General features: G+C 50.4%; 1 protein-coding gene across 1 annotated transcript; it reads left to right on the forward strand.

Moving 5' to 3' along the window:
- The first annotated feature begins 1569 nt into the window (after positions 1–1569).
- On the forward strand, positions 1570–3757 carry LOC134945673 (E3 ubiquitin-protein ligase TRIM39-like). The gene has a single exon (XM_063935114.1). It carries the CDS (start codon positions 1601–1603, stop codon positions 3182–3184), a length of 1584 nt encoding a protein of 527 aa, XP_063791184.1. The 5' UTR covers positions 1570–1600; the 3' UTR covers positions 3185–3757.
- The last annotated feature ends 8771 nt before the right edge of the window (positions 3758–12528 follow it).

The following is a 12528-nucleotide window of genomic DNA, read 5'->3' on the forward strand; positions in this document are numbered from 1 at the left end:
AAAGCCGGTTCTTGCACACAGCACTAAAATGCCTAGTTATGGCACTGGTACTAAGCCCCAGAGAGTGATAAAGGGGAGAGAGACAAAGTATCAGCAAATCAGCTCCTGACATCTTTCATACACAGCCCGTAACATGACAGTTAAGAGCTGATTGGTTAGAGCTTTGGGCCTAATTCAAACCTGATCGCTGCTGTGCATTTTTGCTGAGGTCTGTGATCAGATAGATCCCCCCCATAGAGCGTGAAAACCCGCCCTGTGCAAGTGTGCGAGTGCATGTGCACACCGTGTGAAAAACTTCACCAGACAGTGGACAGCTGCAAATCCGTTCGCAACTCACTCACCATGGAATGAAGTCTGTGTGTAGCCCAGGACTTACTCCTACAGTGCGATAGAATCAGGCTGATCGGGGCCAGAGCTGACGTCACACACCCGCCCTGGGAACACTTGGGAACGCCTGCGTTTTTCCTGACACGCTCAGAAAATGGACAATTACCATCAACAAACGTCCACTTCCTGTCACCCAGCCTGCGTTCACTGAGCGATAAAAAAAAAACGTAGAATTTTTTCGTAGTTTGTCCTCGCACCTGTGCATTACGATCTGTACACGTGCAGTCATTCGATAATCGTCCGATCAGGTCTGAATTAGGCCCTTTCTATCTCTCTCTAAGCTTTCATACATCTCACTGATAGAGTTATTTGTACCTTTAGCAATATGTTTTAATTGCAGAATATAACAAAATAAATTACTGTCATTTCAAGTGTAAATCCCTGTAAATGTACAGAAGAAATAATTTTGTCTTATTAAATGACCTTTATTGTTTTCTATATAAGTAAATTTCCTGCATGAAGTCCCTTTATATATTATCTGTGGGGGTAATTCCAAGTTGATCGCAGCAGGATTTTTGATAGCACTGCAGGGGAGGCAGATATAACATGTGCAGAAAGAGTTAGATTTGGGTGGGTTATTTTATTTTTGTGCAGGATAAATACTGGCTGCTTTATTTTTACATTGCAAATTAGATTGCAGATTGAACACACCACACCCAAATCTAACTCTCTCTGCACATGTTATATCTGCCTCCCCTGCAGTGCACATGGTTTTGCCCAATTGCTAACAAAAAATCCTGCTGCGATCAACTTGGAATAACACCCTGTGTCCCTTAAGGGGGGTACACACGGAGCGATCGCTTCTTAAAATCTAAGCAATCTGCCTAGATTGCTTAGATTTTAAGCAGTGATCTCTCCGTGTGTACCGCTCACAGCGATAGTGATGTGCAGTCCCACGCATCGCTATCGCTGGTGCTAGATTGGCCTGCATGCAGGCCATTCTAGCGGGTCGCTCACTTCACCCGCTGGGTGAGATAAGCACCCCGCCCCGCTCCCCCCGCACGTGCTGACCGGGGGGGAGAGATGTGTGCTGAACGGTTCACTCAGCACACATCTCTCACGCATCGGCTGATGAGTACTGGCATTTACTGTAACTGAGCCTGTAGGTAATATAGTGAGTGACAGCTCAGCCTCGCCCTGTGTACAGAATGTAACCCCACTGATATCTGAGTGTCAGAGACTTTCACTTTCATTTCTCTCTCCTGCTGCAGCGATGGCGTCTGCTGATCTGAGACAGGAGCTGGACTGTTCCATCTGCCTGAGCATTTATACAGATCCTGTAACCCTGAGATGTGGCCACAACTTCTGCCGGGTCTGTATTGATCGTGTGCTGGATACACAGGAGGGGGCTGGAGCTTATACCTGTCCTGACTGCAGAGCAGAGTGTCAGGAGCGTCCTGCACTGATACGGAACATAACGCTGTGTAACATAGTGGGGAGTTTCCTGTCTACTCGCCCAGATCAGGAGGAGACTGGGATCTTCTGCACTTACTGTGTGGACTCTCCTGTACCTGCTGCTAAATCCTGTCTGCTGTGTGAGGCTTCTCTGTGTGATAAACACCTGAGAGTACACAGCAAGTCACCAGAGCACGTCTTATGTGATCCCACCACTGCCCTGGGGAACAGGAAATGCTCCGTCCATAAGGAGATCTACAAGTATTACTGCCCAGAGGACGCTGCCTGTATCTGTGTGTCCTGCTGTCTGATCGGGGAGCACAGAGGACATAAGATGGAGTCACTGGATGAGGCCTCTGAGAAGAAGAAAGAGAAGCTGAGGAATGTTCTGCAGAGACTGACCACAAAGAGAGCGGGGACTGAGAAAAGAGTGCAGAGTCTGCAGGAGCGCAGAAGAGAAGATCAGGGAAAAGCAGCTGGGGTAATAGAGACAGTCACTGCCCTGTTTAGAGACATCAGGAGACAGCTGAATGACCTGGAGAAGAGAGTCCTGAGTGAGATCTCCAGGCAGGAACAGCGCATTTCACTCTCAGTCTCTGATCTGATCCAGCAGCTGGAAATAAAGAAGGACGAGCTGTCCGGGAAGATGCGTCACATTGAGGAGCTGTGTAACATGTCTGATCCAGTGACTGTCTTACAGGAACCAGACACAGGGGACTTGTGTGACACTGAGGACACAGAGAGACATGATAACCAGGTCCGTGGTGCAGGAGATCTGGATGTGGGTCTCATCTCAGGGACATTACACACATTATCTGATATAATAACAGGTATAAATACAGGGATCTATGTGCAGGAGGCTACAGACCTATTACTGGATGTAACCACAGCTGGTGATGATATACAGATATCAGGTGACAGGAAAACTGCATCCAGGTCACCAAACCAGAGTCACCCAGTAACACCAGAGAGATTTCAGTATAATCAGGTAATAAGCAGCAGGGGATTCTCCTCAGGGCGACATTACTGGGAGGTGGATGTCAGTAAGTCAGTGTGGTGGATGGTGGGGATGTGTTACCCCAGTATAGACAGGAGAGGAGATCAGTCATACATTGGAGATAATAACAAGTCCTGGTGTGTGTGTAGGTGGAATTATAATCAGTACTATGTGTCACATGACAGTACAATGATCCGGTTACCTGACAATATCCCCTGTGACAGAGTGAGGGTATATCTGGATTATGAGGCAGGACAGCTGTCCTTTTATTCTCTGTGTGACCCCATCAGACACTTACACACCTACACTGCCGCCCTCACTGAGCCCCTCCATGCTGCATTATGTGTAGGGGTCGGGTGTATAACTATATGTGGGGGAGTCAGGAGCTGGGAGAAATTACCATAAAGAATCTGCCCAGAGACTGGTGACATCACGGGGAGGGGTATATGAATGGGGGAACATTCAGCCAATAGAATGATGTATTGGGTGGAGATACAGCTGAGCCCCTCCCCCTGTGTTACCATGTGACCAGTGTGTGGGTGTGTTCCCATGTTGGTGTGTTATGCTGGGTACACACTGACAGACATTTCACCCACCCAGCTGTGATGTCAGCACCGACATATCTAACGGACAATTGGTCAGTCAGTATACTGTAGCATACCTTATTGGCTGCTCTGTCGGTGTGATGGTGTGTCGGCAGACATGTCGCTGAGGTGTGTACCCAGCCTTAGAGACTGTCATAAATATATACATATACATCTCTGTGGGATTTCTCCACCTCTGACTCACTGACAGCTGTGATTGGCTGCAATATCTGTCTGTCAGCCAGTCAGTGCTACGCTTGCTCCTATTGGCTGTATTGGGATGATGTCTCCTACTACTGATAATTGTAGTCCAAAGCTATGGGCCTGATCCATGTTTTATATGTAGCCCTAGGAAAGGGTTAATCCTAAAATAAATAAATATATGTGTAATTTCTGTGGTGAAGCCTAATTATAATATATATATATATATATATATATATATATACATACATACACATACATGGTTGTGCCATACTTACCGACTTTTTGGAGAGCAGCCCGGTCGGTGCGGCAGGGGGTCGGGCTGCGATGTAAGTGCAGAGGGGGGCGGACCGGAGGCGTGGTGCAGGCGGGCCGGGGGCGTGTTGGAGGCAGACCGGAGGCGTGGCTACGAGATCGTCCCGTGTAAGCCCCGCCCCCCGCGGTGTAATGCCGCTATTGCAGGCATTATACAGCAGGGGGCGTGGCTATGATGACGCGATTCAACAAGAATTGCGTCATCGCCTGCCCGGACCGCCCACTTTACTCGCTAATTGGGCGGCCGGGCAAGGGGGGACCCCTGTAACCGGGAGACTTGCCTGCTCTTCCGGGGGGCCGGGAGGGTCACTCGATTTTCGGGAGCCTCCCGGCCATTCCGGGAGAGTAGGCAAGTCTGGGTTGTGCATGTTGATATTCAATTACTATTGTGCGGTGACTTATAATATAATGTACAGGCATATAACTATATGTGTATAGGCTATGTATTATTGGAGGAGCCCCTCTGGTGTGCTGGAAGCGGGGCTGGGGGCATCTAGTTTTGTGCTTGTATAGTATCCAGTCTAATCAGCAGATTTACAAAGGAACAAGAAAAAGAAAAAGAAGCATGTTTTCTGGATGTACTGGAACCACAATAATGTGATAAAATTGCTGTTCTTTATTGAGTATGTATTAAAATTATTTCAAGGACTGGTGAAATAGTAATTCCAAATTGATCGCAGCAGGAAATTTTTTTGCATTTGGGCAAAACCATGTGCACTGCAGGTGTGGCAGATATAACATTTGGGGCGGGATTTACTAAAGGGAAAATGCGGTAAAACCCCCGTTTTACCGCATTTTCATATGTACTAAGTCCCGACCGCCGCGTTTTCGCCTCATAGGGTATCGCCATCTTTTTATGGCGATACCCTATAGAAGCCTATGGGATTGTTACCTCCGCCGCCGCCGCCCCACGCCGCATTCCGCCGCCGCCCCGCTCACGACGACCCCCCCCCCCGCATACCTGTGCTGCTGCTGCCTGCTGGTACGGCCCCCCTCCTCCTTCTCCCCCGCATCACAGCCTTGTCTCCTTCCGGCTGCAGGGGGGAGGAGGGAGGAGGAGCCGGGGACTCCCTGCCCACGTCACCTCCCGAGTCTGGGAGGTGACAGAGACCCTCGCTGAACCCCGCAGACCACATCGCGGGGGTCTCCTATACCGCATTGCGATACTAATCGCATATATTAGTACATATGCGATTAGTATCGCTGCAGTAGGCGGCGAGAGGCGGCGATAATTTATAGTAAATCCCGCCCTTGCAGAGAGAGTTAGATTTGGGTGGGTTATTTTATTTCTGTGCAGGGTAAATACTGTCTGCTTTATGCAGGGCCGTAACTACGTGTGTGCCAAAGGGGCTTTGCACACAGCGCAGTTGCCCTGGGGGCGCACGGCCAGCGGCATGTAATGAGTCAAATTGACTCATTACATACCTCTGCTGTGTGCGCCGTGCGCCTCAGCCACGCTGGAGGAGACAGAACGAAGCGCCGGGCAGCTGAGAAGGAGGAGGAGGGAGGGGGAACAGGGAGCCGCAGCAGCGCTATTTCATTGGTAGTAAGCGCCGCTGCAGCATCCCCCTCTCCTTCCGTATTGGCTGCCCGGCGCCAGGCAGCCAATACGGAAGGAGAGGGGGATGCTGCAGCGGCGCTTAGTACCAATGAAATAGCGCTGCTGCGGCTCCCTGCTCCCCCTCCCTCCTCCTCCTTCTCAGCTGCCTGCACAGAGAGGGAGCTGCACGAGGAGCCTGTCAGCGCGGAGAAGGTAAGTATAGCGCTCTCTCTCTCTCTCTCTCTCTCTCTCTCTCTCCCACAATATGTAAAACAGGTGGACTGGCTGCCGCAATGTGTAAAAAGGGGTCCTGGCTGCCGCAATGTGTAAAAAGGGGGACTGGCTGCCGCAATGTGTAAAAAGAGGGACTGGCTGCCGCAATGTGTAAAAAGGGGTCCTGGCTGCCGCAATGTGTAAAAAGGGGCCTGGCTGCCGCAATGTGTAAAAAGGGGGACTGGCTGCCGCAATGTGTAAAAAGGGGGATTGGCTGCCGCAATGTGTAAAAAGGGGTCCTGGCTGCCGCAATGTGTAAAAAGGGGGATTGGCTGCCGCAATATGTAAAAAGGGGTCCTGGCTGCCGCAGTGTGTAAAAAGGGGGATTGGCTGCCGCAATATGTAAAAAGGGGTCCTGGCTGCCGCAGTGTGTAAAAAGGGGTCCTGGCTGCCGCAATGTGTAAAAAGGGGCCCTGGCTGCCGCAATGTGTAAAAAGGGGGACTGGCTGCCGCAGTGTGTAAAAAGGGGGATTGGCTGCCGCAATGTGTAAAAAGGGGAATTGTCTGCCGCAATGTGTAAAAAGGGGGCCTGGCTGCCGCAATGTGTAAAAAGGGGGCCTGGCTGCCGCAATGTGTAAAAAGGGGGACTGGCTGCCGCAATGTGTATAAAAGGGGACACCGTCTGCCGTAATGTGTAAAAACGGGGACGCTGTCTGCTGTAAGGTGTAAAAAGGGGACGCTGTCTGCTGTAATGTGTAAAAAGGGGACGCTGTCTGCTGTAATGTATAAAAAGGGGACGCTGTCTGCTGTAATGTGTAAAAACGGGGACGCTGTCTGCTGTAATGTATAAAAAGGGGACGCTGTCTGCTGTAATGTATAAAAGGGGCTCTACCTGGTGTAGTGGCGCTACTGTGCAGCGTAATTTGAATAATGTAGACTACTGTGCACCGTAGTATGAATTGCTATTATTTTGTGACCACGCCCCTTTTCCATGAAGCCACGCCCCTATAATTTTTTCGCGCGCCTACGGCGCGCGCTACCCCAGTCTTACATGGGGGGGGGCGCCACTGTCGTTTCTTGCACACAGCGCTAAAATGCCTAGTTACGGCACTGGCTTTATGTTTACACTGCAAATTAGATTGCAGATTGAACACACCCCACCCAAATCTAACTCTCTCTGCACATGTTATATCTGCCTCCCCTGCAGTGCACATGGTTTTGCCCAATTGCTAACAGAATTCCTGCTGCGCTCAACTTGGAATTACCCCCATAGTGTGATATGAAAATAACGTGTGATATTAAATCTACAAAACTCCGGTCAATGTTTCTCTATTGCTGCTTTCACATCGCAAATGCCGGATCCTACCCGGTAAGAGAAACGTGTACTTACCGGGTGGGATCCGGCATTTGCGCTCCGTGGCTGGCTTTCCGACCAGGCAATATACTGGGTCGGTTGCCATGACAGCGGGGGGCGCAGCAGCAGCAGGGGCGGGGGTGGAGGCGGCGCTGGGAGATGAGCTCATCTCCTGCGCCGCCTCTCCCTATGCTGTGAATGGGAACCGTGTTGCATCGACACGGCTCCCATTCACACCGCACCTGACCCGGTAATCAACCCGGGTAAAACCCTTCTTTTTTACCGGGTTGAATTACCGGGTCAGGCGACCCGCTAAATCGGCCAAGGACCTTTCACATCGCACACTGACCCGGTTCGGCATGGCAATATGCCGTGTCGATACCGGGTTATTTGTGCGATGTGAAAGGGGTATGTGTGAATCTTTTTGTTTATAATAAAGTCTGTTTTTCCTGTAAGATCTGTGTAAATATGTATTTCTATTATGTTCTCCTACACATTACTCCTCTCGCGTTATAGCAATGTATCTCTTAGTTATACCTCTTTTACACCGCCAGCTAGTAACACGGGTTATTGCACATGAACATACATAACCCGTGTTGCTGGCTGGTGTAAAAGGGTCAAGTTGGAATAGTTTGGGCCGAGTGACCTGGTATTCCAACTCGGGAAGTTTGCATCTGGAAAACTGTGCAGTGTAAATGGTAGACGGTCGATGCGACCCGGCTTGCCGTTTAAACTCTATGTGCGGGCGGTGCTTGGAGATCATGTGATCTCCAAGCTCTGCCCCCGTCGCGTCACCGGCAACATCACCAACCCGGCAATATGCCGGGTTGGTGACTCTGGTCTAATCGGGGGCTGATGCGGGTTGCAGCCGGGTAGCTCCCGTGTCAGGCTCCCCGCTTTAAGTGGTGTATAAGCGGTATTAGACACCATGGGGGTGATGTATGATAAACGTCCTAAAAGACGTTATGTGTCCCGGGGCGTATCACCACATTATCGTGGTGATACGCCTGCAGCCACCGCCACAATGTATTATTGTGGCCCCCGCCGATGTGGAAGTGCGTTATCCTACCTGTCCCACGATAGCGCACCTTCCACATCGGCTGGGCTGGTAGCGTTGTCAGCGTGTTTCTGCGCATGCTCTCTTCTGCCGTTCGCCCTGCACACGCCGCTGGCAGCAGGAGGCGCATGCGCATCTGGATGTGTGACGGAGGTCAGCCTTAAGCGCAAGCGGGACTTTGGCGAGTGGGAGATGGAGCGTGCTGCGGGAGACAGGAGAGGTCTGCTGTGTTGTGAGGACAGAAGCAGGCAGGAGAGTCACTGAGGAAGCTGTCATCCTGTCAGTCCCTGCGGTCATTCATCGCTGGTTTCCGTCGTTTTGCAATGCAAGTCAATTTGGCCGATATCGAGATCAGTGTCGTTTCTTGACCGCCGCGGCACTTTGCAGGTCCCAGTTTCCCTGTTCTCCGTCTTTCCGAGAACTCTTGCTCGGGGGGCGGAGTTTCGCGGAATGACGCGGTTGCATCGTGACGTCACGACACAATCGCGTCATTCCGCAAAACTCCGCCCACCGAGCAGGAGTATTTGAGAAGACGGAGGAGGGCTGGAAGGAGGAGGCGCGAGAAAGCTGGAAGGAGGAGGCGCGAGGAAGGAGAGACGGCCAACCCGAAGAGCGGGAAGATCCTTCATATGTAAGTTGTCTCTCTCTCTCCCTTCCTTCCCCACACTTGACACTTGCCTGCCACACTGTGTAAAATTTGGACACTTGTCTGCTGCACTGTGTAATTGGGGAAACTTGCCTGCTGCACTGTGTAATTGGGGAAACTTGCCTGCTGCACTGTGTAATTGGGGAAACTTGCCTGCTGCACTGTGTAATTGGGGACACTTGTCTGCTGCACTGTGTAATTGGGGAAACTTGCCTGCTGCACTGTGTAATTGGGGAAACTTGCCTGCTGCACTGTGTAATTGGGGAAACTTGCCTGCTGCACTGTGTAATTGGGGACACTTGCCTGCCGCAATGTGTAAAATGGGGACTCTTGCCTGCCGCAATGTGTAAAATGGGGACTCTTGCCTGCCGCAATATGTAAAATGGGGACTCTTGACTGCGTACTGTGTAAAATGGGAACACGTGCCTGCCGCAATGTGTAAAATGGGGACTCTTGCCTGCCTACTGTGTAAAATGGGGTCTTTATTTTTTTTTTTTCCTGTGGTGGCCGTGATATCAGATGAGGCCATGGCCATTTTAATGAGACCACGCCATTTTAATGAGGCCACACCCCATGGTCGGGAGCGCGCCAAATTGCCTAGAAACAGCGCTGATCAAGATCGATCATCATCAAAATTGCTGCCATCGCCCAGCGTGTAGGGCGCATTATACTAGAGTAGGTATCACACTGCTTGCTGGCTGAGATGATCAGCTGCTGCCGGGCTGTACACTCACTGGGTGTTTCAGGGGTTATTAACATTGCTGTCTAATAATCACTTCTCCAGATTCCAAGGTATGTATAGGTGCCTCTATGCTCTTCTCTTACAAAGCCTGCAAAAAGGTCACATCTAGTGTTGTCTGGTAATTTGGGTAAGCAGCTGTTGTTTTATGTGAACACATGGTGTGATTTGACCTTACCATTTTGACTATATAGTCAAAATCATAAGAAACGTTAGTGCATATCGCACCATGGCCCTCATTCCGAGTTGTTCGCTCGCTTTTAGCAGCTTTGCACACGCTAAGCCACCGCCTACTGGGAGTGAATCTTAGCTTCTCAAAATTGTGAACGAAAGATTAGCAAAATTGCGAATAGACACTTCTTAGCAGTTTCTGAGTAGCTCCAGACTTACTCGGCATCTGCGATCAGTTCAGTGCTTGTCGTTCCTGGTTTGACGTCACAAACACACCCAGCGTTCGCCCAGACACTCCTCCGTTTCTCCGGCCACTCCCGCGTTTTTCCCAGAAACGGTAGCGTTTTTTCCCACACTCCCACAAAACGGTCAGTTTCCGCCCAGAAACACCCCCTTCTGTCAATCACATTACGATCTCCAGAACGAAGAAAAAACCTCGTAATGCCGTGAGTAAAATACCTAACTGCATAGCAAATTTACTTGGCGCAGTCGCACTGCGGATATTGTGCATGCGCATTAGCGACTAATCGCTCCATTGCGAAAGAAAAATAACGAGCGAACAACTCGGAATGAGGGCCCATGTGTATGCTCTTGCGATGCCGATGCGCGCTAACGGGGATCAACATCGTAAGACAAATAGACTGTGCAGGCCGGGCTGATATTGGCTAGATTGGAGGCTCATGCCTCTGGGCAGTTTCTAGCCGATATCATACATAAGCCGAAATCGTGTAGACGCCATCAGACTGGTAACCTGATAAATACAGTAATGATTTATAGTATACGTCAGAGGCAGGTTAAGCCTTATATATTTATTACTAGCCAGACTTTTACATTCTCTAAATCATCCTGAGGTCTTAGTTCTGACCATACAGCGGCACCAGCTTGTTAGTTAAGTGACTTAGGGGGACATGTAGTAAGCAGTGATAAAAGTGGAGAAGTGGCCCATGGCAACCAATCAGATACTCTGTATGGTTTTATAGTATGCAAATTATAAATGTTACGCCAATGCTGATTGGTTGCCATGGGCAACTTCTCCACTGGCTGACTTCTCCACTTTTATCACTGCTTAGTACATTTCCCGCTAAGGGATTTATTTACTAAAGCCTTGGATGGAGATACAGCTAACAGAGATAAAGTGGTATTTCTGAGCAAGAAAAAAAGGGCCATTGTTTCCCCCAGCACCCTGAATGATAACAGTAACCAGATATAAATCCCACATGATAATAGAATTCAGAGATCTTCGTTACACATATTTGTGCAAATGTGTGGTTAAGCCCCAAAGCCGCATCAAGGCCTCTCTGTATATTTGGGGTCCCTAGCGCTATATCTAGGTGCAGGGTGTGGCACCCCAAAACACCAGAATGAGCCAGAAAGCCCAGCGTGGCATACCAGTGTAAAAAACTATAGTGTTAGCAGTTTTGTTTGGAGCTTCTGTACAGTGAAAAGCTAACAAAATGTAACCTGAGTGAAGTGCGCATAGTGGGGGTCATTCCGAGTTGTTCGCTCGTTCCTTTTTTTCGCTACGGAGCGATTAGTCGCAAACTGCGCATGCGCAGTGTTTGCAGTTTGCCTGCGCCAGGTAAATTTGCTAAAAAGTTAGGTATTTTACTCACGGCCCATGCTGGCGGCCCACGTCGTCGTACGTCCCGACGGTGTTTGGTGCAGGATTCAGCGCTCCAAGACTGACGTAGTCGGCAGGGGGCAGTGGGTTCGAATGGGCCGGGCTCATGTGCGGGGCATTTGTCCAGTTGCCGCGGCCCAGGCTTATTCGTCCCTTCGGCCTCCAACGCCCACCGGGTGGCTCGTCCATAGCGATGGTTCCCCGTTGATCAGATATCAATTCCGGTCGGTTTTGGAGCGTTGTATTTTGTACCTGGGTCTATCTCTGGCCGACTATGGGACTCACTCTTTCCGCATCGGCGCTGCTTCAGCAGCCGCTGCGGCGGGTTGGTCCGAAGTCGAAGTCCGGGCACTGGGTAGGTGGAGGTCTGGTGCAGTCAGATGCTATATCAGGCCTTTTCCTCCCAGTGCGCCCATTTGAGGACTAGCCGCTCATCGCAGTTGCATTTTGCGATTGCGGGGGCCTTGAGGAATTTTTGTTTTATCGTTGGTTTTACTACGGCTTTTGCCGGCTAACAAAGTTTTGTTTTTGCCTCAAGTCAAATTGGGTGGCCCAACCCCCCCCCCCCCCCTTACACTCCCCGTTAGGGATGCAGTTAGGTTGCCCATTTAAAATGCTATCTTTTATGTAATTTATTAACCTTCGTCACACCCTTCTTTTACAGGACGGTGGTTAGATCCACACTTTACATGGTTTGTCGGCCATTTATACATATATTGGCTGTCCGTGTCGGCTCTGGCCTGCGACACAACCCGGTTTCCAGAGCTGCGGGCCGTGCGCTGGTTGGGGCGTAGAGGCCTCCGCTGGGACGGCCTGCGGGACTGGCTTAGGGCGGCAATTGGCCGGTTTGGATAGTTCGGAGGCGGGTCAATTCGATTGTCGGTAGTGCTGTCCTCCAGCATGGTGGCCTGTTCGTGCCGCACAGTCTTATCTCCTTCCGGGATCCGACTCTATACTGGTCTGACGGGACTGGCTTAGGGCGGCAGTTGGCCGGTTTGGATAGTTCGGAGGCGGGTCAATTCGGTTGTCGGTAGTGTTGTCCTCCAGCATGGTGGCCTGTTCGTGCCGCACAGTCGTATCTCCTTCCGGGATCCGACTCTATACTGGTCTGACGGGGTGCATTTGTTGCCAGCTGGCATGGTGATCTTCTTGGATGACATTATTCACGTTAGTTGTTTAGGTTTTGCATTGCGTTAGTTAGTGTTTAGTTGTTCGTTAGCGTTTAGTTAGTTTTGTCGGCTTTTAGCCCCTCCTCTAGTTAGTTGTTAGTTCGGTGGTGGCGGCAGGTTGGTAACCTGGCAGTTGGCC

Source organism: Pseudophryne corroboree, chromosome 7 (assembly GCF_028390025.1).
Source record: "Pseudophryne corroboree isolate aPseCor3 chromosome 7, aPseCor3.hap2, whole genome shotgun sequence".
Taxonomy (NCBI): Eukaryota; Metazoa; Chordata; class Amphibia; order Anura; family Myobatrachidae; genus Pseudophryne; species Pseudophryne corroboree.